The sequence below is a fragment of the Carassius auratus genome, unplaced genomic scaffold, assembly GCF_003368295.1.
Source record: "Carassius auratus strain Wakin unplaced genomic scaffold, ASM336829v1 scaf_tig00013616, whole genome shotgun sequence".
Taxonomy (NCBI): domain Eukaryota; kingdom Metazoa; phylum Chordata; class Actinopteri; order Cypriniformes; family Cyprinidae; genus Carassius; species Carassius auratus.
The window spans coordinates 49,282-74,253 of NW_020524422.1; the positions used below are offsets into that span (position 1 = coordinate 49,282).

At 35.9% G+C, this 24,972-nt stretch overlaps 1 protein-coding gene across 5 annotated transcripts in view; it reads left to right on the top strand.

Annotated features, from left to right (window-relative positions):
- LOC113074081 (guanine nucleotide exchange factor DBS-like) overlaps positions 1-24,972 on the top strand; it is a 59,228-nt gene that overhangs the window by 14,589 nt on the left and 19,667 nt on the right. For all 5 annotated transcript variants that reach the window (XM_026246793.1, XM_026246796.1, XM_026246795.1 and 2 more), the window contains exons 2-6: positions 7,672-7,755; positions 11,014-11,128; positions 14,521-14,611; positions 23,353-23,472; positions 23,577-23,693. In XM_026246793.1, coding sequence (XP_026102578.1) covers positions 7,672-7,755; positions 11,014-11,128; positions 14,521-14,611; positions 23,353-23,472; positions 23,577-23,693 — 527 coding nt within the window. The remainder of the gene's footprint in view (positions 1-7,671; positions 7,756-11,013; positions 11,129-14,520; positions 14,612-23,352; positions 23,473-23,576; positions 23,694-24,972) is intronic.

Genomic DNA, 24,972 nt, shown 5'->3' on the forward strand with positions numbered 1-24,972 from the left:
CCCAAATCAAAAGAGCTCACCCTGGTACCTACATATGGCTTGGGTCCAAACTCATGGCTTGGGAGCCTTCTAAAATGTGTGACATCTTTGCAGTGTGTTCCGTGTCATACTTTTTTCTCACTCTTCTGGTTGACTTCGCAGGGTTTGTCATAACAATTTTACTCACTATGATTATTTAGTAACCATCTGTCTTTAAACGTCTGGTGTGGTTTTTGTCTTGTGTGTCCAACTACTGTGGTTTTGCTGGGCACCAAGTCCAGAAACGTTTTACTCTTCAATATCACCGCTGAGAGCGAAAATAGAAGATTGTAAAATCATACCCCATAATCAGTTACGAACTGAATTTATACAATTCAGAGGCTCTGATCAGCGTGTTTTTTAAAGACTCTTTTAAAGAAAGTCTCTGAACTTTAGTGGCCTCCTTTTATTTTTGTTCCGTTTCAGAACACAATGATCTGATATACATTCAATTAAACTGTTAAAAAGATGTGCACGGAATGTAGAGAATTTGACCCACTTGTTGCCCATTTGTTGCTGTTGTAGGGGGCTGTGTGTGCGCATGCATGTGTGTGTGTTTCTCCTTTGTATTCTTCCAGCCTAACAGATGGAGACTCTGTAAAGCGCAGATAAGATATCAAATGTAAGTGCATGAACACACACCCTAGTTTATTCTGATAGCGCGCGTGCACACTGACCTTTAAGTTAGCAGTTGGTGTGATTGTATAATTGATATAGCACTGTTCACATTTGTCCATATAGCTGGAGCCAGACCACATGTCTGAATACATCACACACACACACGGTTACAGTGCACTCATGACACTCAACCATGTGCACGGTTAATAAGCCATTTGGGACTTTATTTGTTAAGTTGTTTGTGTGTGTTGTGTGTAAATAATGAGCTGGTGCATAGTTTTGTGTAATGAAGATCAGAGAAGCAATCCACGTGTATGTGTGTAATGGTGTGTAATGTTGTGGATTAATGCTATTATTGTGTTATGTGGAACTGCTTTATAGCTAAATTGAATGTTTTGTAACTCATTAACTTTGTAACACTGTTATCCTGGTATTGAACTAATTTAAATAACATTGAGCTAAATAATGAATAGTCATCCTTAGAGTTGCTTTATAGTTGAAATTAAAGTCATTTTGTAACTGATGTATTTTGCAACATTGTTATTTGTTGAGGGTCTGTAAATAACAGAATTTTCATTTTTGGTCCAAATATCCTTTTATAATTTGGTGTATTGTATGACTTGAAGACAAATGCAAAAGTAATATGGATAATGGATGAATTGACTAATAGCATGTGGCTTAGTTCTATGTTTTTAACTGTTGTTCTGGAACATTCATTGTATATTAGCCTTGTTTAATGAATTATATGAGCTTCTTTTTGTTTAGAGTGCATAAAGGATGTAGTTATTATGGAAATCACAATGAGATAAGGGTGTGATTCCTGTGTAAAGAAAGATGTCATGCTTTACAGTGTGTAGCAGTAATGGTTTATATTGCACTCCTGTGCGTTTTAACCTGGACTGGTTCTTTGTAGTTCAGACAGGCTCGGACTTGACACAGCCGAAGAGGTCTTTAACAAAAACTGCAGCATGCGTTTAACTTGTGCTGCTTGCACAGACACGAAGAACAAAGAGGATGTGTTCCTTGCATGTTAACATTGAGTGTGTATGTGTCTGTGCATTGGTATGTATCTTGTTTTTCCATCTGAGCTGTTAGTGCAGTGCTGAGGTTTTAAGCCACTGTATCCAACACTCTCCTGTAAATAATGCAAAGAGTGGACACAACCGCAGAGACGCGGAAAACATGTTGTCCTTGTTCTCCTGCATCAGGAAACACAGTTCCAAGAGAGGTGAGATCTTCAGGCTCACAATTGCAATTTTTATTTTAATAGCTGAAACTTACGAAATAGCGAAGAATTTGGATCCTGCTCATCATAAACTACAATATATAAGAGTGAGATAAGACCAGTGTTTCATGTAACGTTACATAATTATTATTTTTTAATTAAATAATTTGTTAAATATAAAAGATTACTTTATATGATTTATTTTTTTATGTAAAAAAAAAAATGCAATAGTTACTTAGTCTTGTTTTGAAGTTGGGCACATGGTGTGTTTTTTTTATTTTATTTCTGCAACTGTGATTCTGGTATAAATACACTTTTGCCCCATTAAAGTCATAGTACAGCTTAAATATCATTACAACAAGGCAATCTGTTATACTTTTGTGAACTAACAAAATAACTGAACAAAAGACAGCTGGCAGTTTCCTGAAATGAAGATGAGTTTTGCATTACTGGGATCTTTTAGGCTATAGTCCAAACTCAGATCTTCAAACACATTGAGGTAGCGATCACAGCTCAACCCATCCGAGTGGCATTAAAAATGTAGGCCTTGTAAAGAATACTCGTCTATCCGTTGAATGGCATTAAAATGAGAGCGTCTGCCCTTCCCCCGGTTCTTCTGTATACCAGCTCCCCGCGCTCCGATGCCGAATCACTTTGTCAATGTGTAGTTGGCATTCTTGGCGACCGTGCAGGGCCCTGGGTCGTTTCTATAGCCCTGTTATTGCTGCTTTGGTTTTGCGGATGTGTGAGAGGATGTTTTGTATTGAGTGGAGGCTCAGTGCCGTAGCTTTGTTGATTAAACACCAAGAGATGAGATGGTGAATGAAAATGTTGGACGCTGCTCAAGCCTCTTTCTCATGAGCCCAGCTGAGGCGACAGGGACAAGACTAAACGCGTCCCCCTCGATCTCAATGGCCTGGTATTGTTTAACAGGAGTGATGGGATCAATGTAAATGAGAAACCTTCCGGTGATTGGATATAGAGGATAAAATCATAAAATTACTTCTTTATTATTTAGTTGTTTTTGTTGTAGGCTGTTTTGGGTTGTGTACAAGAACATTCTGATCTTTTAAAATCTGTAATTCTCAGAGTAGGAAGAGTCCTGGTTGTTCTAAACATCTTTCATTGTGGATAGTGGAGGCTACATGCTTCTGTGAAACTTCATTGCAGCAGAATTTTTTCTGATCTTTTCCTGACTTTACAGGCATTTTTTTTTTTACCTCAGGGATTGGTTTATGCTCTAATATGAATTTTCAGCTGTTAGACCTTTTATTAAGATGTCTCCCTTTCCAAATCATACCCATTTGATTGAATTTGCAACAGGTTAGCTTCCCTAAAATTTACATGCAATATGAATGCCTCTGATAGGGGTGCTCCGATCACGATCGGCCGATCGTTAATGCGCATCTCGTCAGTAAAGCAGGTTCTCTAATCAGCGGTTAATTCCATCAGGTGCGTGATTTCCCTTTCCGATGTGATATCTTCTCTATTAACAACGGCTCTGTGTAGTAACAGCTGCTCTATGTGAAATCACGCACCTGATGGAATTAACCGCTGATTAGAGAACCGGCTTTACTGACGAGATGCGCATAACGATCGGCCGATCGTGATCGGATTATTTGCTTTTTTCATTATGGTGTATGGACTGTAGACTGATGGGGAAAAAATAATTTAAAGCAGTTTAACATAAGGCTACAATATAACAAAAAGAGGAAAAAAATGAATACTTAGGCAAGGCACTGTTTGTGTGTGTGTGTGTGTGTGTGTGTATATATATATATATATATATATATATATATATATATGCATGCATGCATGTGTACAAATCTGGGTAGTAACATAGTAACAAATTACAATTCATCTGGTTTACATAATCCAATTTCAAAAATTGAATTACATTTTAAAATATTTGTAATCTGACTACAGTTAATTTTTATTGATTACCTGATTACATATTGATTCTCCTCTTTTTTTTTTTTACTTTTAAGTGTTCCTTTCTGAAATGGCCTAACACTTAAAATATATGGCAATGGCTATTTGCACTAAGTTCAAATAGCAATAAATGCTATTTACACTGTGTAAATAGCAATTAGATGTTATTTACACTAAATTAATATAGCAGTATTTTTTAAGTGCAAATATCTATAGTTTCTATTTACACTTAAAATAACAGGATTTTCTGCTATTTGTGTTACTTAATTTAAATAGTGGCAATTATCTGCACCTCATTGTGATGCATTATAAAACAGTATGCAATAATAATGTATTGCGTAAAATTATAATTTTTATTCACATTATTAAATGGATGCCACCTTATTGGGACAAAGCGCTCCCTTCACCTACCCTAACCCTCCCCGATACTTTATAACATAATTTTTATTGAAAATAAATGCCTTTCCGATGTGATATGAGATTTGTAAAGGCAGTAAAACAATTTTGACATAAGACGGTTTTGAACCCAGGTTTGTCACGTCAAAAAGACTGTGAGATGCACTTTATCATCTACACCCCTGGAGCTGACGTTTGACAGCTGTCTTTTAGTGTTGACTGCCCCAATCAGTTTTGTGGACATTGACACAAAGACCAGTCTTTAGTCAGGCGGGGACACACAGCATTTGACCACTGGATTTACAAAAATCATTTCAGGTTTGAGAAGTGTTTCAACATTGCATCAACTACTGATGAACACATTCATTTTTATTTAAATTATTTAACCATATATTCTTATTTACAGGTAATGCAAGCGCTCCAAGATTTATTGTCATCTGAATCTTTTTCACCTAATAATAGATTCACTTTAAGTACCACTGAGATTTTAAAATAAATATTTTAATAATGATCACATTTGCATGTTCACGGCTCTCTGATGCTGTTTAATGGTTAAAAGTAATCTAAAAGTGATCGAAATATTCTGATTATATTACCTGAAATCTGTAATGGATTGATACTAACTATAATTCTTGTCATGTAATTTGAAATCAATAATTGACTACAATTAGTAAGTAATCTAGCCAGCTCTGCATGTGTGTGTAATTGCTGCGTACTTGCTAGTTTTAAAACTGTAGAAAATCTGTAAGGCGTTTGAGTTTGTTCTTTACTGTGAATATTTTCCCAGATGAAGGGGTTTCTGGCATTGCTCTGTGTCTGTGTCATGTGCCCTGTAGCCGTGACTACATTCACAATGTAACAGCCTCTCATACCTAATTGCTTAAATGCATAATAGTGTTTGGAATACAATCCAATTTGGAACACAGAAGAACTTGTCATGGAATGCCTGGACATAAAATCCCTTGACCAGTTTTTTTAAGTCATTCTATTTTTATCATTTAACTCCTATCAAATGGTATCTTTGTGAGGTTGAAGAACTGTAGAATGAACACTTTTTTAGCCTGAAGCAACAAATGATGAATATATGAGATTAACTTTAGTAGTACAAATATCCTTTTACCTGAATGTCTCTAATGCTTGTTCTAAATAACAAAGAAAAGCGAAGCATTGGTGTGTTTCTTGGTCACAACTTCTCTTCGGCATAACTGGCAATCTTTCAGTGCCAGAAACTTCTCTTAACCTCACAAGCTCGGTTTTTACCTGGGCTGTGGCAGCTGTCTCTGAAGTCACGCGACATTATTACTGAAGGTCACGGAGATCAGAAATCCTACCGTGATCTTAATCTGAATGTGGTCTGCGATCAGCTTTTACCAGCTCACTGTCTGTGTAACCAGGGTAGATAAAGGATTAACAGCTCTCGCTTTATCTGCAAGCATCTGTCTTTACTAATCATGGCCGTGGCATGGTGCTGGGAACGGTGAAAACAGGTGCTCGTCTGTGATCAGTGACGTCGGGCGTGGAGCGGTGGGAAAGGAAGAGGAGTGTTTTGATCGGTTGATCGGTAGAGCTGACCTTTTGGGGGCTGAACTTTGAAGTTCATGGTAGCGTGCTTATATTGGCCAAATGAAGGCACTGAGGAATGCTGAACCTTTATTTAAAAAAAACATGCACAATGTCATTGAACTTTACAGAAACTTAATAACAGGGTGAGCAGCCAGAGTGTTTTTCTGTGATGTTGTAATGGGTCTTACGTCACTGTCCTTCTGATTTCAAAGAGGCCTTATCTTCTCCTGAAGGCTTCTCCACTGTACTCCATAGCTTTCAAAGAAGGCCATTTCCTGTGTGAGGAGATTAGATTAACAGATCACTTTGTCAGATGTGCTGTTTCTTACAGACAATGTAATATATCACATTATAATCAAAAGAAACTTGTAATAGAAATCACAGTAAAGATGAGCGTGTTGATGGGTAGAGTGCATCACAGTGTCAGATGTGAGTAAAAATGGGTTTTGGGAAGTAAATAAAACATTTGTTACTTTCATTTGGAATTGCTATGTTAGATTTAAGATGAATTATAGTAGCATTGAATCATTTAGTGAAAATTAATGCTTTAAATACTTAGTTATGCTTTTATAATGTTTTTTTAATTCATTTTATGTTTTGATACCATGATGATATTTTTTCAAAATCATTTGTTTGCCATATTTTGTTTTATTCTGTTTGTTTCGAGTTGATTTGCTTTTTAGTTATTATTTTATTTAATTTGTTTTGCTTGATATTGTTTGTTGTAATTGCATTTGTTTTGTTTTGTTCATTTTATTAGTTTTATTTGCTTTTTTTTTTTGGTTTTGTTGTTTGTTTGTTCTGCATGTTTCATTTGTTTTGTTGCGTTGCTTTATTTGCTTTTGGTTGGGTCTTTGTTTTTAGTTGGTTTAAATAGTTTTGTTTCTTATTTCATTTCATCTGTTTTGATTTCGAATTGAATTGAATTGCAGGCATGGCGTGGCATGGCAAAAGCCACAGGTGTGACCAGAGCAGCAAAAGCTATCCTAACCTGCATGTTTTCGACCCAGATGGTCTTTTGCACAGATGAATGTGGTCTTCTGGAAGGATTTTATCAGTATTTGTCTTGAGTTAACACTTGTACATTACAAACCTACAGTCCAATGATGTTCAATAAAAGCCTCTGTAGCAAAACTAATGGAAAAAGAAATTAATAATGAAATCCGTAAGCCCACTCACAGTACTGTGAGTTGAATGTTTATCTGTGACCTACTTAAATACTCAGCCCTTGCCGAGTTCAAGAGCTGTAATTCAGATTCCTTAAAGTCTCAAGCATCTAAGTAACAGCAGCAAAGACAGATGAAAGTGTGTATGGCTGTTTCCAACTGTTGTCCAGTGACTCAGTCCTTGCTGATTGGCACTGTGCCAGAGATTTGTCATGGTTGATCATGTGTTCTTGGTTTGTTTTGGATTCATCTGTTCACAGCGGGTTGATTTCACCTTTATTCAGACCAACATGTTCAGATTCTGACCTACAACATGAGAACATATCTAAAAGTCATACAGTCTGACTCTGAGCGTGAGAAACATGTGGTGCAGTGACTCAAAGACACACTGCAGCGGCTGAAGACTCACAAAAGCTGCTTACAATAATCCAACATCTCCGGATGCACTGAGAAAATACTCTCTCTTCCTCTTTTCTGTGTTTTCAACTTCCCGTCTTCGTCCAACCATCCATTCATCCAACTTTTCTTCCATCTTTAAATGCATTTAAATGCTCTTCCATCCAATATCTACTATATCCATTCATCCAGCTGCTCTTCTCAGACTCTAATCAGAAATCGATTTATGGTCCTATGTGTCATCACTGTGTGTCAATGAAATTGTGTGTTATAACCATAATAATTAACATGAGAAATAACAATTTATTGCCTTATTTATGGTAAAATGTTTACTAATGAAATCTGTTTCTCACACAGATGAGATTATGCAGCAGGAGAGCAGTCTTCTGTGTGCTGCAGACATCAGCCCAGACCTCAGGAAACAATTTGCCTTCCTGTCAGGTGAGTCTCCTACACAATCAGTCCCAGAATGCTTTGCCAATAAAGACTGTGTGCTCACTATGAGAGATTCTGAAAGCTTCATCAAAAAGATCATCATTAAATAAGTATACATGTACAACAAAACATTGATAACTAAAAAAAAATATCACATTATCATGCACGTCATTGTCACATTTACCTAAAGAACTGTATGTTTTTTTTTTCCTGTGTTGGAAAGAAGTCTCATATCTTTACCAAGATTGCATTTATTTGAACAATAAACACAGTAAAAAAAAAAAAAAATTGATATTGTGTAATGTTATTACAATTCAAAACGCTTGGTTTCTAATTTAATATATTTTAAAATCTAATTTATTCCTGTGATGCAAAGCTGAATTTTTTTAGCCTCATTGCTGCAGTTTTCAGTGTCACATGATTCTTTCAGAAATCAGTCTAATATACTGATCTGCTGCTTGATATCAATGTTGAAAACAGTTGTGCTGCTTTGTGTTTTTGTGGAAACTGTGCTGCTTTTGGTCAATTTATCGCATCCTTGCAGAATAAATGTATTAATTTAAAATCATACTTATCCTAAATTTTTTTAAACCGTTTGCATCTTCCATGTTAAAATGTATTCATTTCCTGTAGTTCCACGTTATTAAGCATAACTGTAAAATGTGCATGTAAAAACCCAGTGCTGACATTCTCATTCACTCGGATGTTTATAGTGCAAATGTGTCTAGGAAGTGAATACATCACTTAATCACTGATCTAATGAGCTATATTTAGTGTTTGGACAGCATCATGAGTATGATTTGTCCTGTTTCACATGTGCCATTTCACAGAGTCAGCAGCAGATTCAGAACGTGCACAGATTCCACATAAACACACAGTCACATAACACTCCAGAAACTCTCTCCAGTCTCCCTAAATAACCCAGTAAGGCCTCGGCTCAGGTTGCCCATGATGACACCTGACTGCAGGAAGCCTCTTAATTATTTAGTTTTGCCATGACGATGTGCTTGACAAAGTTCAGAGCTGATGTGCTTTGCGAGGATATTTGATGGACAGTTAGGCTGTGTGTGAGATCTATAGAAGAGTTTTATAGTGAATAAGAGGATTAGATTGGCATTCAGGTTTTCTATAAAAAACAACAACTCATGCCTTCATTGCATTAGAGTCTGAACTCTGAACTCATGCATTATACATGCCATGAAACATTTACAACAATACTGCTAGAAGAGTGAACAGCCAAGCTGCATCATTGAAGAAACAAGGATATTCCAATAAAAAGAAAAAAAAGATCAGTGTTTATTGCTCTTCTGGTTTCTGTTAACTGATGACCTTGTGACTTCAGAAACGGCTTCCTATTCCCAAATTTGTATGACAGCCATTTTATTGTGCTGTCTGAATTTTAAGTGGACAGTTTGTTTCCCTCTATTGTGTGCACATTCTAAAGCATTTATAGAGTATAGCTGATGCACTTATTGCAATATGGAAATCTGCAAATACTTTCCAAATAGCTTCCTCATTTTTGTTAACTTCATCCCAGTATAGAGCATTCACTATATAATGCCACATGAATAATTGAGCGATTGCTTATGTATTGTGTGTGTGTGTGTGTCCATGTAGCATATGCACTGATTTTATATCTGTGTTTATGTTGCTATGTTGAATATGTTTCTCTGGTCTCATGCCTCAGTTCTCCACCTAGATTTAATGACAGACCTCCACTGCTAGACGCTCCTTCTGTTTTTTCCCTGTTTTCATTTCCTTTTAGCTCTTTTCATCTCATTTTCTTTTCTGGTCCTACTTCTTCCCTCCCAGACGGTTGCAGAGGCCTGTGTCTGATATTATCATTATCATACAGGGTGTGTGTGTGTGTGTGTGTGTGTGTGGGTGCATCTGATGGAATCACCGGAAACTAAAGTCACCCAGTTGGTGAGATTGGGATGAAAGCCCTTTCTGTTAATATTGTCCATGGTTTAGGTTTCTTAGGTCTGTGTTCTGATGGTACTTTTTTCTACTACATTCTGTTCTATTTCCAGTCTTTTAATTTAGTTTCACCTCTATCCTTCTGTATTTAACATTGTTCTGCTTCATTCTACTATTCTTCTGCTCTTTTCACTGTTCAACTCTAAATTACTCCATTATTCTGTATTCTACCACATTTTGCTGTTCTACCAATATACTGCTATTCTACTCTATTCAGCTCTAGTGTACTCTATTTTGCTCTATTCCATTCTACTCAACTGTATTTTCTGTTCTGTTTACACTCAATTGTGTTCTATTTTTCTGTTCTTCTCTGTTTAACTCTTCTTTAGTCATATTCTATTAGTTCATAGTTCATAGTTCATATTACTTTTATGCTAAATTCTACTGTAATGTACTAAATTTGAATATATTCTAATTAATTTAAAAAAATGTATGTCTGTTTGTTGAAGATGATGAATGACTCTTTGGCTTTTGGGTTGCATGTTGTAGTATAATGTTGTGGAGTGACCCTCTCTCTCTCACCTGGTCCAGATGGACTGAAGCTCTTTGGGTTTGCTCTACTGATGGTAACAAATGCAACAGCAGTGTCCTTTTCACCTCGCGTTTGTTTGTGCACCTGTGTGTGTTAATGTGTGTGAGCTCTGCAGTGGATCCATCCGCTCTATTAATCACAGTGTTGTAGCATCCAAATACACACACATGGTCACATGACCTCTGTCACTGCACCAAACATGTCCTTCTTCCTCTTTCCCTTTCTCTTTCTCACTCGCACATAGACTATATCTATAGCCCCACTAATGATTAATATGATGGTTATCTCTATTTTCGAATGGCCTCATCTGTATTTGCAAGGCAAAGCTCAATGACAGGAAAAGAGGATGTTTGTAGGTTTTGTCCTAATGCTGTTGCATTGTGCCCTTGACAATGCTTCATGTCCTTGATGCATCTATGCAGTTCATAACAGATACAATCATTCTTCTGTTAATGTACGCAGTCGCTATCTTTCTCTGTGTGAGCTGTACATGGGAAGCTGTAGAAGTGCCCCCTTGTGGGTAGAAGAATGTTTACATGCAGAAGTGCTGCTGGATTGTTATATTTCCTGATCAGTCTGACTGTAAACTTATTGCAGCTTCAAGGTCACTGGTTATCGACTTTTCTCCCTCTGAATAAGCAGGTTTCCTTAACTTATATGCATCACAGGGCTTAACAGTATAAAACGGTGATTAGTTTTCATGCTTCATCTCGAATTGCTAACAGCTGCCTTTTCCACATCTGTATTTCCAGGTGGCCGAGGACAGAATGGCAGTCCCATCATTATATTCCCAGAGTACCCGGCATTTGGTGAGCTGGAGGAACAGGAGTTTCACAACGTGCTGACATACCTGACTAGCGTTCCCAGGTGAGAAAACAGGAGGTGGAAGGACCAGTCATTACCAGCACTTAAAAAAAAGAGGCATTTGAAAAAAAAATTCTCCCAGACCAGGAAAAGTGCTTATTTATTGGCTGGTGCTTACAAAGTAGATGTGCATGCAAACCGCTGTGATAACATCAGTCTGTCCAATGATGCTGCTATTGGAAACGTGTGGACTTCAATCTATTAATTCACAAAAATGCATCCTGACTAGTGCTGACAAACGATTAATCACATCCAAAATAAAAGTTTTTGTTTACATAATGCATACAGTATGTGTACTTTGTATATTTATTATGTGTGTGTGTGTGTGTGTGTATATATATATATATATATATATATATATATATATATATATATATATATATATATATATATATATATAATAAATACACACACATTAATGTTTACATTTAGAAAAATGTTGTTTATGTGTTAAATATATTTATATATGATAAAATGCATGTAAATATTTTCAATCTATATACTGTAAGTGTGCGTAATTATATATACATAATAAATAAACACACCCATATTATGTAAACAAAAACTTTTATTTTGGATGCGATTAATTGTTTGACAGCACTAATCCTGACATATAAAAACACTCCCATCTCTGTAACATGATTTAAAATCCAGCATTGATGAATGACTGGAAATGTCAGGAAAGTTTATTGGTCAAAAAAATGTGTTATCACTTAATAAAGCCTATCTGAATCTAGTTTTGTTTAACAAAAGAAAACATTTTATGTATTCGATTTATGATGACATTATCTTGATTTTATCACTGCACTGTTGATGGTAAACTGAGTGCCAATAGAGGGCACTCTAATCCTTTCCCATTGCAGCACATCATGCTGTTATGACTGCCTGCTTGTGTGTGAGTGTGTATGACTGCTACCTCATTAATATTCATCATACATATTAAATTAGAATGTGTAATTATGTACATGATTAACAAGGTGATCCTAATGCCCCTTGTTTTACATATGCATTCTTAGTTCGTGAGTAATTTGAATATATGATTTTCTCAGGCAAGTACATTTTTATTGACCTGAAAATGCCTTCATATCAATAAGTAACCTAGAGATGTTCTTTGTATGTATATATAATTTTTTTTTCTGTTAATCCCTGTGAAAGTTCACTGGTGCATTGGTGTGTTTGCTGATCCTGAGAAATCCTCTTTAATTTAACAGCCCTTGTTAATATTCTAATGAAAGCATGATTCTGGTCCTTTGCTTCCCCACCCCCTCCCCCCACTCTCTCTCTCTCTCCACCTCTTGTTTCCGTATTATTCCCATGAGAAACACAGAGAGAGGGGGTGATTGAGTAATTAGATGGATTTCTTCATGCTGAAAATGGCTGATGGGGTTTTAATTTAGTTCTGATTCTGAGTTCAGGAGCGAATGTCATGAAACCCCCTTGTGTCCTTGTCATATTTTAACACAAAATAAATAGTAATAGGAGAATAATTACTATACTACTTTGCTTAAAACCATAAACATTCTTGTAGTTCTTGTAGATAGAAGTAAATTTAGCCGTAAAGTTCTAATTCTTATAATGAAATCTAATTCAAATTTTGTTTTTTATACTGTCTGGACACACAAAAATATTTAATAGTAATAATAACAATTAAGTAATTAATTGATTCCTAAATTGATATATTAATGCACAAATAGATATTGAGTGAAATATGACCTCGATATGTGTTTGTACATTTTGAAATTATTATTATTCAAAGATTCATATGTAAGCAAGACATGGTCCTGAATCTGTTCTGTGGTTTCTGATAAAACACGTCATGTAATATTATAACATTTAACATATTATGATAGTATACAATATTATAAAGTATTATATTTATACATATTATAAAATATTTGAAATTTACAGTCAACCCCAATTTTTTTAACATTGAAAATGCAAATGTGCTATATTTAATCTTCATCTCATTGTTTAAAGCATTCAGCTATATAGTATATGAAAATTGTATATATATATATATATATATATATATATATATATATATATATATATATATATATATATATATATATATATATATAACTTTGCAGTCTTAACACAATGTACTAACAACACAGAACAATAATTAAAAAAATTATTAGGCTAAGCACCAGTATGACCATAAATCATGTGTAGTGAGCACCCGATGGCTTTCGAACCCCCAGCAGCCTTTGAATGGAAGGATATAATTGCAGTGATGATTGCAATCAGATTTTTGATCTTTATTACGGATGAACTTTCAAGGTCATTAGTCAGTGTGTTAGTGCAGATCTGCACCGGGGCTTTGTCAGCTGATAAGACCCCTGCATCTCTCTCCTTTGCTTCCTCCTCCTGCCCTCCACTGTGAAAGGAGCAGAGAACAAACGTTCCTGAGAAAAACAGCCGGAGGCTGAGAGGGGGGACTAGGAGGTGGGATTGAGGGGACAGAAAGGGGACGGGAGTGTGAAATTTGGTGGAAAAGGCGGGAGCCAGAAAAAGAGACACACAATCTGTGTCACTGTAATGGCGGCAGATTTAATACACAAGTATCTGCAGTGCCAGTTTTCTTGTAGGAGGAGCTTTCATTATCAATCAGCACGTATCTCCCGCCCACATTCCATATTAGCAATTCAAGAGCCTGGCTGTCCATCAGCTCTCTCCTGAGCTCTGATTGGTTGAGAGGGAGCACCTGATGCCACACGATTGGTCGCTGTAGACGGGGAGGCAAAATGTAGCTGCTCTCCCGGTCTGTGCCTACGGTGGCACTCATTCAAATGGAACCATAAACAGAGGAGCTGCAAGCAAAGGTGCACTGAAGGGAAGAAAGAAACGGAGGGGAAGCCATCCGTGTACACTGAAATCTGCTGAAGGACACCTGGAATATCAGCGTTAGGGTGGATTCTGCACATTCATGCTGTTTGTTTTTATTAATATCAGGAGTGTGTAACTGGATTTTTCTGTTGCCTCGGTCATCATAAAACAGCTTGATACTGCTGGTGCAGAGAGCTGCCGTTCTGTATGGTGATGGACATAGCAACCAGCTCAGCATCTCTGCGCTACGTTACCACGATTGCATTCTGGGCTAGTGCATTTCAACATACGTCTGTGGGTTTTCATTTGCATTCGGACACGGTATGCATTCATCTTGTTTGTCAGGGGGCAAATGCAGATGTGTACGTGTGGATAATGTAATGGTTTGCAATGCACTGAATGCTAGTTACTTTGTCAGTCTGATGTTGGTTGATTAGTACAGAACTGTATAATGATGACTTTAGGGTATGTGACATCTGCAGTATCTCAGTGTTTATGATTTGTGTGTGTGTGTGTGTGTGCGCTTGCTGCCATAGTAATGGTGATGGTGTCTCTCTGATTTTCAGTCTCAGCTCGACGGGGGTCGGCTTCATCCTGGTCATTGACCGGCGGCAAGACAGATGGGCATCAGTGAAGGGGACGCTGCTGCGGATCGCGGTGAGCCCTCAGTGTGTGTGTGTGTTTGAAAGAGAGCCAGAGAAGGAAATTCTTAGAAAATGGTTAAATGTGTATATTGTTTTGAACCTGTTTGAAATAAGTATATATTATGCAGAACAAAAAAACTTCATTCTTTGTTTGTTTTTCAATACAATGAAAGTCAAGGGGGTCCAGTGTTGTTTGGCTACCAGTTGGCAATTAATGAGGGAAAAAGTGCTTCAGATATCTTGTTTTGTGTTGCACAGAAGTCATATTCTTAAGATAAAGATGAAGTATCTTTATTGGCATATATGGTGTGTGTGTGTGTCAGAACAAAAATAGTGTGTGCATGTCCTTACCCCAAAAAATGAAAATTGTCATTATTAACTATCCTTGATGTACTGCTTATTATGTGGAACAAAAACTTAAAGTATCTCTCCTTTTGGAACCTTGGTTTTGTTTTTGGAAAGACGTAAGAGTAGGTGAATGATATCAGAATTTTCATTTTGGGGTGAACTTTCCCTTTAAGAGAACATTTTAAGATGAAATCTCTTTATGTATTTGAATGAAGGAAGAAATGTTTGCGTGTGCATCTGTGTATTAGTTTTTTTCCGTGCATGCTGTAAGCAGAATAGGAGCTGACAGGCAGGTGCCTTTGGCTATATGAGTGGATTAGACCGAATTTCTGCATTGTTCCAAGTCGGTGAGCATCTAAAACAAGGCCCTCAGTTCTTTTCATAGAAACCCTTAATATTTAATCCACTTCAGAGATGTCTAGTGAACCACAGCACGTCCACATGAGTATAAACCCAGCACACTGAAAGCACAAATGTTGTTGAGGTTATGTTTAATGGACAATAGCAGCAACGACAGCTGTAATGTTTGTCCGTTCTTGTCTTCAGCTTGTTTTGAGTGTGGCTTGTAGTGATCATCAGTGCATTTCTGCTTGTGGTAAACTCTTCAGACTGTCAACAAGTGTGGTGGCCGCAGGGGGTTTGTTAAAGCTGTGAGTGTGTATGATAGTCAGTAGGGGAGAGGTCACTGGGCTAATCAGATTAAACACTGTTCAATTAGGTCAGCACTCAAAAGCACCACTGGACTCAAACCAGTGATCAAGATGATGGCTAACTTGTGCTTCACTGCTTTACCAAAGAGGACCAAAAAAAAAAAAAAAATGTATTGAGTTTTTGATCATTTTCACATTTTGTCAAACTGAGCAAAGCGAGTACTGATATTGGTCTTAACTGTGTAGTTGTCTTCGCTTAGCAGAAATTATGAAAAGAACAGACGTTTGTAGTTTCATTATTGTTAGTGTCATTATTGGCACTATTTATTAACTTGTATTGTGTTTAATACAGCAGTTGGAGACAGTTGATGCCCAAAATGTGCCCAAATTTAGTGTGTGCTGTGTTGTGAGGATTGTAGGCTTTGAGGACTTCGAGGTGGACATAAGATGATATTTAATGGCTCTTTCCCTGATAATGTGTCGTTTCATACTGCACTTTCATAGTGTACGTTTCACTAGTACAAATGCTGTAAATTGGGGTTGAAAAGATGTTACTTTGACTTTTGATCAATTTAATGCATCCTTGTTGGATTAAAGTATTAATTTCTTTAAGTGTTTCTAAAGTGTGTCCGACACCAGTCGTTTTATTTTTTAATAAACTTAACGTTAAATAAAATTGTTCATATGAAACTTAGTTTTGTTTGGTAAACACAGCCCACTAAACTGATAAGTTGGGTTGCAGCAGTTGGACTGCTTGTTTATTGTCTCATGTAATAACTGCTTTTATCTGTGCATGACAGTTAGAAATATGAGATCTGGTCTAATGTAAAGTGGCTTTAGGGACTAAATGAATTATTCACTTAATTCAGGTCAATTAGTGTCCATTTAATAGTGTAATAATTACTGTAAGTATTAAGTAATAGTAATGAGTAACATGCACTTTATATTTAATTATGTGATTTGTATAGTCTGTAGATGCTCACTTTAATATGATGACTGTATGTTAAAGTGCTCTAACACATGTCAGCCCATTATCTTTCTGAATGACAGACTTTGGTGTTTTAGTGACATCAGATCTGTTACAGACTGTACATGATTCTGTTGTATAGACTGTTTTACTCTGCTGTTTGTGTGTTGATGATGGAGAGGTTTATTCTGCTACCCCACAAACCTACTTTAGTTTAGAAAAATGACACACGCCAGGATTTTCTTGCACCTGAAGAAGAGAGTGGAATTTTTCTTTTTGTAGCCATAATGAGGTGGAGGTTTGACAGTAATGAAATAACAGGGTTATCATTCTTCCTTTGCCTCGTGTCCTTCTCGCTTCCTCTTCATTTTACTTTCAACCGTCCAGCCAACTGCATTTTATATTACCATAATGTTTGCAGGTAAACAGTAAGAGTACAGCATGGCAAGAATATCCACAAAAAAGATCTAGATTTGAGGAATCATGTGACACTGAAGACTGGAGCAATGAAAATTCAGCTTTGCATCACAGTAGTAAATTATATTTTAAATAGAAAAGTTATTTGAAGTTATTTTAAAAGTTATGTAAATTGTAATAATATTTCACAGTGTTACTCCTTTATTGTAATGCAGCCTTGGAAACCTTTCAAAAACATTTGTAAAAAAAAAACATTACAATTTTGAACTGTAATCTAAATCAATAGTCAATTGTAACTGTAAATCACGTGACCAGAAAAAATAAAATATTCGTTTTTTAAGTAAACTTTTACCCTGCTGTACCTTATTGTTTTTTGTGTAGACAATAGTTTCTCTCTCACTCCTCTTTTTTTCCCTTTCTTCTCATTCTCTCTTTCTCTCTCTGCTCACACACACACACACACTGGCACACACAAGCATGTAATCTACTCTTTCTTCCTCTATCCTCCGTCAGAGCACATATGGCTGATTGGTAATGGTTATCAGCAGTGCAGCTGGTGTGGAACGGCTGGAGGAGATTTTCCTACACGTGTCTGAAATCAAAACAAAAATACAAAGTCCCATTAACATACACATTAACCATTGTGTGCTGTGGTCTTTATAGGTCATATAAAAAAAAGAAAAAAAAGTTGCTTCACAAATTTAAGATTTCTATCTCATGGAGGAAATGTTGATTTCTGTGTGTGCTTGTGCTCGGTGTTAGATTGGTTAATGATGTCTTTAATGTATTTCATTTAGGGCATAATTACAAGTGTGTTCATCAGTTTCTTCATTTCTGTTTAACATGGACATCCCTTGTGCACACACTCAATTATTGTTTTTGTTATTAGAAATGGAACTATTAATTGATTTGCATTTAGATTTGTGCGTTCTACAACATGCACCAGTGAACAAAGAAGTCTGACGGAACTAGTCTCCGCCTGGCCCAATCTAATTCACTTTAGGAAATTTTAATGTGTGCTAATGCATGCTAATGTATGATAATTGGGCACAGATAAACATCTTCCCCAATGTAGCTAAATTGAAATATTGCACTATCCTTGTAATATTTGCGATGGATGACCAGTGATCCTCCCATCACACACATACAAATAAATATTTATCTTTTTTGCATATAAGTCCATGTGAGTATCTCATGATCATTGTCATACACTTCTCAAAACTCACATTTTATGTAATTTTTATTTTATTATTATTAAATGTAAATGTGATTTGGTTTTACTCAGAAGCATATCTACAGCATAAATCATCTAATTATTGTTTCCAAAATGATTCATAAATGATGAGTCAACAGAACAGGTTTAATATGCTCCTCCCTCTCATTTCATCTCGCCCTTCAGCCTGCAGACCAGCTGTGTTTAAATGTCTTTTATTACGGTGCCGTTATTTTTACTGCCGCTAAATATTTCCTTTATTTGACCTGAAAGCATTGATGGCTATCTCCCTTCTGCTCTCTGAGACGTCTCGAGGGAGGTTGTTAAGAGGCTCGTATGTTGAAAGACAGGATAGTGTCTGCCCAATGACATCAGCTGTGAAAGGATAGAAAGCATCCATAGTTTTTCATGTGTCCTTCTCCTAGACTTTATGGATCAGTTTTTATGGACACTCAGAAGCATCTGAAAATAAAGGTTCCATAAAAGAACCATTTTTGGTTCCTCAAAGAACATTTTAGTGATTAAAGAACTGCTTTATTCCACCTGTGTTTTCCCTTGGCGCTAACTCTCTCAGTGATCAGTGTCTGGGACACACTTCATTGGGTTATTAAGAGTGAAGCGTGCTGATGAGGAGGCGTTTCACCTGTGACTCTGAGCTGTACATAACGCTGATGTTCACACAGGGCATGAGGGTAGTCCTGAGGTGACAAATGAAAGGTGAAAGGTCACCAAGATGAGCATCAGGGACACTGGGATTCAAATCCCTTGCTTTTTATTGGAAAGAATACGCCTTGATGAGTTAGCGTTGTGTTTCTCTGCTGTGTGGCTCATTTTACTATCCAATTTAACCCAAAAATGTATTGCATTGTGTGTATTGAATTAGAAAATGCATTGAGTGTATGGACTGGAGATGTGCGTGCGTGTGTGTGTATGTGTGTGTGTGTGTGTGTGTATTAATTGAATTCCTCGTGCCACGTGTCTGATTAGTCTGTGGTATATCAGTGCCGTGGCAGCTGTTCCCTAGAGACACAGTCTCTCTACCTCCTTACACACACACACACACACACACACGGCTTTCCCAGGAGAACACAGAGTTACAACCCCCATAAATGCACATAGTAATTCCTTTCTTCGTCTCACACTTGTTCTCACTCTCCATATCTTGTAATATCCCTGTTCCATTTTTGGAAAGTGTAACGAGTTTGTTTGTCTATTACTGATGTTATTTTTGATATTTTGGCTATATATATATATATATATATATTTGAGTCTACATTTGAATGTATTACAATATACATTTGTTTTACATTTATATTTTAAATATTTTAAATGAATAGAAATCATAATTTATATATTGGCAGCGGCTATTATTATAAGTGTAAATAACGATAGATGCTATTTACACTTTGTGAAAGCATATGTTCATAGTGATAGATGTATTGTCGGCTATTTATACTACTTAAAGCAATACTACTTAATGCAAATAGTGCCAATTATCTGCACCTCAGTATTGTAATACATTATAAAACAGTATGCATTAATTATAATGTATTGAGTGTAAATTATAATTTTAACTCCTATAAAATGGATGCCTCCTTACTGGGACAAGAAAGCCCTCCCTCGCCAGTTCTATATATATATATATATATATATATATGTGTGTATATAAAATATATTTTTAAAAGCATAATAAATCAGAATTGATAAGTTAAATACAATTTGCAATCATAAAATATTTATCACATTTTTTTTTTCCATTTTTTTGCCATTATGAGCCATCAGCATGCTCTCTAGATATTACCCTCATTATGAGCTACAAAAAAACCAATGTTTTGAAATCTGTGGGCAGACAAACCCACTGCAGTCTTATACACACACACACACACACACACACATAATAAAGGCGTGAGTAAGTGAGAATGGGGGAAGGGAGGATGACCACATTCACTGCAACATCAACGTCATCGTATTAATGAGCAGGACAGATTTCTGTGTAAATGTTTTTCATATTGAGGAAAACATAGGGTGTGTGTCTGCATTGTCTATATCAATGAGTACAATTCATTTCTGAACTAAAGGAGACCACTGGTATGTTATCTTATAATTGTAGTCTTTATGAGAGACCCAAGGCAATCGTGTAATACAATCACAGCCACACAGCGTTTTACTAAAGCTTCCTAAAAGAGGAGCTGTGTTGGACACATCTTCTTGAATGAGCTTTAATGGAGGACTCAATAATGGGGCGTGTTTCTCTGACTTCCTGTTGTGTGCGGAGCCGACCCCTGCGACGCTTCGGTTATTGCCTGCTTGTTGGGGACAAGCATGGCCAATCTGCATCAGAGGAACGGGATATTGTCATGGTAATATAAAGGCAGAATTCAATTTGAGGAGTCCCCTTTGTCAAACATGAGTGTGTCTTTATGGACGTTATTTATGGAGAATCTTTTGCTCATTTGAATTTGACAGTTGCTTTGGACATTGAATGCAAAGAATACAAAGAAATAATATTTTTACACGTGTGATGAGTTATGTGCCAAATATTTTGCATTTCAGGTCTGAGGTTAATTAATCATATCTCTCATGTGTGTTGAGGTCTTCAAACAAATGTCCAATTGGCATGCTAATTATTCTTGTTAGCCCTTGAATCTCACTTTTCGCTAATTGTTAAACGCAAATGAAAACAAACAACAGCAGAGTCCAAGAAAAAAGGGGGGCAGGGCAACATTTTCCTAAACCCAGATCTGGAGGCATTTCAGCATGGCAGACTGTGAGATCAGCTCACTGGAGGACGATCTCATGTTGGCAGATTCTGTAAGGACGTGATTTTGATTCTTGGGACGGCTCAAGTGTTTGTGACAAATCTCAGCACTGTAAATCTGTGGTCAGAGTAACTGGCAGCTGGCTGTGTTTGGATGCAGTGACGATGCACTTGAAACATAAATTGAATGAAATTCAGTTTAAATGAATGTTAATGCATCACATACTGGGCCTTGGATTAAAAGCACTGTTTTTGCTACACTGGCTTGTTGAGGAGAACTGTGTTATTAATGTATATAATTTATGGAATAATCATTTATTTTTGTGTATGTTTGTTTTTGACAGCTCCTCTAAATGTATGTTGGTTGGTAACACTTTTAATTTTAAGGTGTCCTTGTTACATGTACTTACTATTATAATGCAATAAAGTATGCATAATTACATGCAAGTAACCCTAAGCCAAACCCTAATAGTACCATAATATAATATTATTGAATACTTAAGACTAAATGTATCATTACACTGTAACAAGGTACCATTAAAATAAACCGTATCAAATTTTCTTTAAAGAAATTAATACTTTTATTCAGCAAGGATACATTAATTTGAAAAGACTTTAATAATTACAAAATGATATTCAAATAAATTATATAATAAATTCAATTGTTTGTTGGTTTAAACCGTTTTCAACATTAATAATAAAAAGTCGAATCAACATTTGTTTCTATAGCACATTTAAAAACAACACAGATGATGAATAAATCACATTTTAAAATATAGTTGAATAAAAAATATTTTAAATTGTAGTAATATTTCACAATATTATACTTTCTACTATATTTTTGATCAAATAAATGTATCCTTGCTGAGCAAAAAAAAAAAAAAAAATTCAAAAATATGAAAGATTTGACTGAATAACCCTGACTTAAATGTGTTTCACCGGTCATTATTAATGAATAGATGAATATTAATGCAGCATCAGTGGTTTTTAAATCAGCTCTCGGTGTCACATTGTAAAGCCTCTTGTTTCTGCTTCACTGCTCACTGACCAACACACCGTCAGTCACGCTGAGACAGAGCTGCTGTCAGGAGAACATCACTGCTCCGGATTGATTTTCATTTTAATGAAGAGACTGTAAACATAAGAAGTCCACGAGAGGCGTGTGTGTGTGTGTGTTCATGCATTCACTTGAGAAAGAAAGAGAGCTCGGGGAGGCACATGTGAGACCATTGTTAGCCTTTCTAGTCTCTCAAGGAACGGAGTTGTCATGGCAACAGAATCTAGATGCTGTGTGTGGATGCAGACAGGGAGAGGGAGGCTGTACCAGTCAAATGCGATGGCTCACTAACATACGCTAGATATTAACCCTATAAAGCCTGCTGCATCATATTTGATACACACATTTTTAAGGCCTCTGAATTCTCAAAATGATCACAAATTGCAGGAAAACCCGTTGTGCACAATCTACTACATGCATTCTGTCGTCTGATTGATAGTTTCTAGAAAGTAAAAGACCTTTTATTATAAATCTAAAAACATCCTATTTCAGGTTGTGGTATATGTGTCTTTTTTTGCTGTGAAATGTTTTTAGCCTGCTGGATGTGCGCACTTTGATTGTGATCTTTGTGAAATGTTTAAAAAAAATGAGGAAATGTAAGAGTGACTTCTAAATAGTTTGTAATGTTTCAAAATAAACACTTGCTGGACTTAAGCAACTCTTGTTTATTTGATTATACAGCATAATTTTTTTAAAAATCATGTCAAAATGTGAGTATCCTATATGACACATCAGGTTTTTAAGGTACATTTATCTCAGTCTTTCAGTCATCATTGCACTGCATTGTATTATGTTTCCCCCTCAATAAAAAAACATGATGAAAATATATTTGATCATAAAAATAACCATTTAAACAACATCTTATTATCTTACTGAGACAAATTCTTGGGAGATATAGAGCGACAACTGATATTTATATATTATGTAAGTATTATGCAAGTCATTTTATGCAAGTAGTCTGCTCTACTGTTATAAAGATCTCATTGATTTACATTACAAGCTATCAGAATTTCATCTCACTTTTTGGACACATAAACAACAACATCTGCAATGAATTTCATATTTTGGTATAATTTTCTGAATAAAACGTGTTTTTCCTCCAAGTATGAGTTCCATATTCTCAGTATATCATGCTTAATGAGCCATAAAAGCCTTATTTTTATTATTGTATCGTATCGTATCATATCACATCGTATTGTATTGTATTCCATTTCACTTTCCTTTTTCCTTTCCTTTTTCTTTCCCCTTTTCCTTCCCTTCCCTTGTTCAAGAAGCAGGGTTAGATTTAATTTGGCTTGACAGTTGGATGTTTTTCTTAGTGTCCTGTGTTTGTGTGTTTTTTAGGGCTCTTTCCCAGGCAACCTGCAGCTGGTGCTGGTACTGAGACCCACAGCACTCTTTCAGCGGACAATCTCCGACATCTTTTTTAAGTTAAACAAGGATGAGTTTAAAATGAAGGTGCCGGTAAGCACTCACACAAGGCATGTGGTTAATGAAGAGCGTAATGAGATGTATAATACACTCACATAAGTGAAGTGCTCTACATTATGTACTGTGTGTGTGTGTAGGTGATCATGCTCAGCTCTGTGACTGAGCTCCACAGTTACATCGACCGCACACAGCTCACTCAGGAACTGGGCGGCACACAGGACTACTGCCATGAGAAATGGATTTCACACCGCACCGTGAGTACACTCCTGTTTTAATCCTGGTAGTGATGGGTGGACCACAGTAATGAAAAGTGTGCACAGGATTGGTTTGATGTATAAAGCATGCAGCGAATGAATAAACATGCTGAGATACTGAGTGATATATGGTTACTATTTGAATTTAATGCAGCCTAAGTCTAGGCTTAGGATTAGGTTTAGTGTCAATACCCAGTAATTATAATAAATTAAATACAAATTGTACAGACCAGGAGTTTGGCATTATTTAGACTTAGTTTTTTTATGTTTTTGAAAGGTCACCAAGTTTGCATTAAAAAAAATACAGTAATGTTGTGAGATATTAAAATTTTAATCAGTTTTAAAATGTAATTGTTCCTGTGACGCAGCGCTGAATTTTCAGCATCATTAGTTCAGTCTTCAGTGTCACATGATCCTTCAGAAATCATTCTTGTATGCTATATTGCCTCTCAGGAAACATTATTATTATTAAGTGTTGAAAACAGTTCAAACTGATTTTATTTGAAAAGTATTATGTAACATTATGAAAAACATTTGGTAACACTCTCAAACAAGGTTCCATTAGTTAATATTAGTTAACTACTTCAGTTAACATGAACTGAGCAAGAACAATCCTTCTACAGCATTTATTAATTTTAGTTAATGTGGTAACACTTTAGAATAAGGTTCCATTAGTTAATGTTAGTTAACTACTTTCGTTAACATGAACTAAGCAAGAACAATCCTTCTACAGCATTTATAAGTCTTAGTTCATGTTAATTTCAACATTTACTGATGCATTATTTAAATCAAAAGTTGTGCTTGTTAACATTAGTTAATGCACTGTGAATTAACATGAACTAACAATGAATAACTGTATTTTCCTTAACTAACATTAACGAAGATGAATAAATACAGTAATAAATGTATTATTCATTGTTTGTTCATGTTAATTAATACATTAACTAACATTAACTAATGGAACCTTATTCTAAAGTGTTACCGTTAATGTTAATTTCAAAATTTACTAATGCATACAAGTTAAGCTTGTTGACATTATTTAATGCAGTGTGAATTAGCATGAACTAACAATGAATAACTGTATTTTCATTAACTAACATGAACGAAGATGAATAAATACAGTAATACATTTATTGTTCATTGTTTGGTTAAGTTAATTAATACATTAACTAATGGAACCTTATTCTAAAGTGTAACCACTCATTTTAAAAGATTTTAATTGATCTAATTGACAAATTGCTTTATTCAGAATGCTATAACATATAAATGCCAAACATAT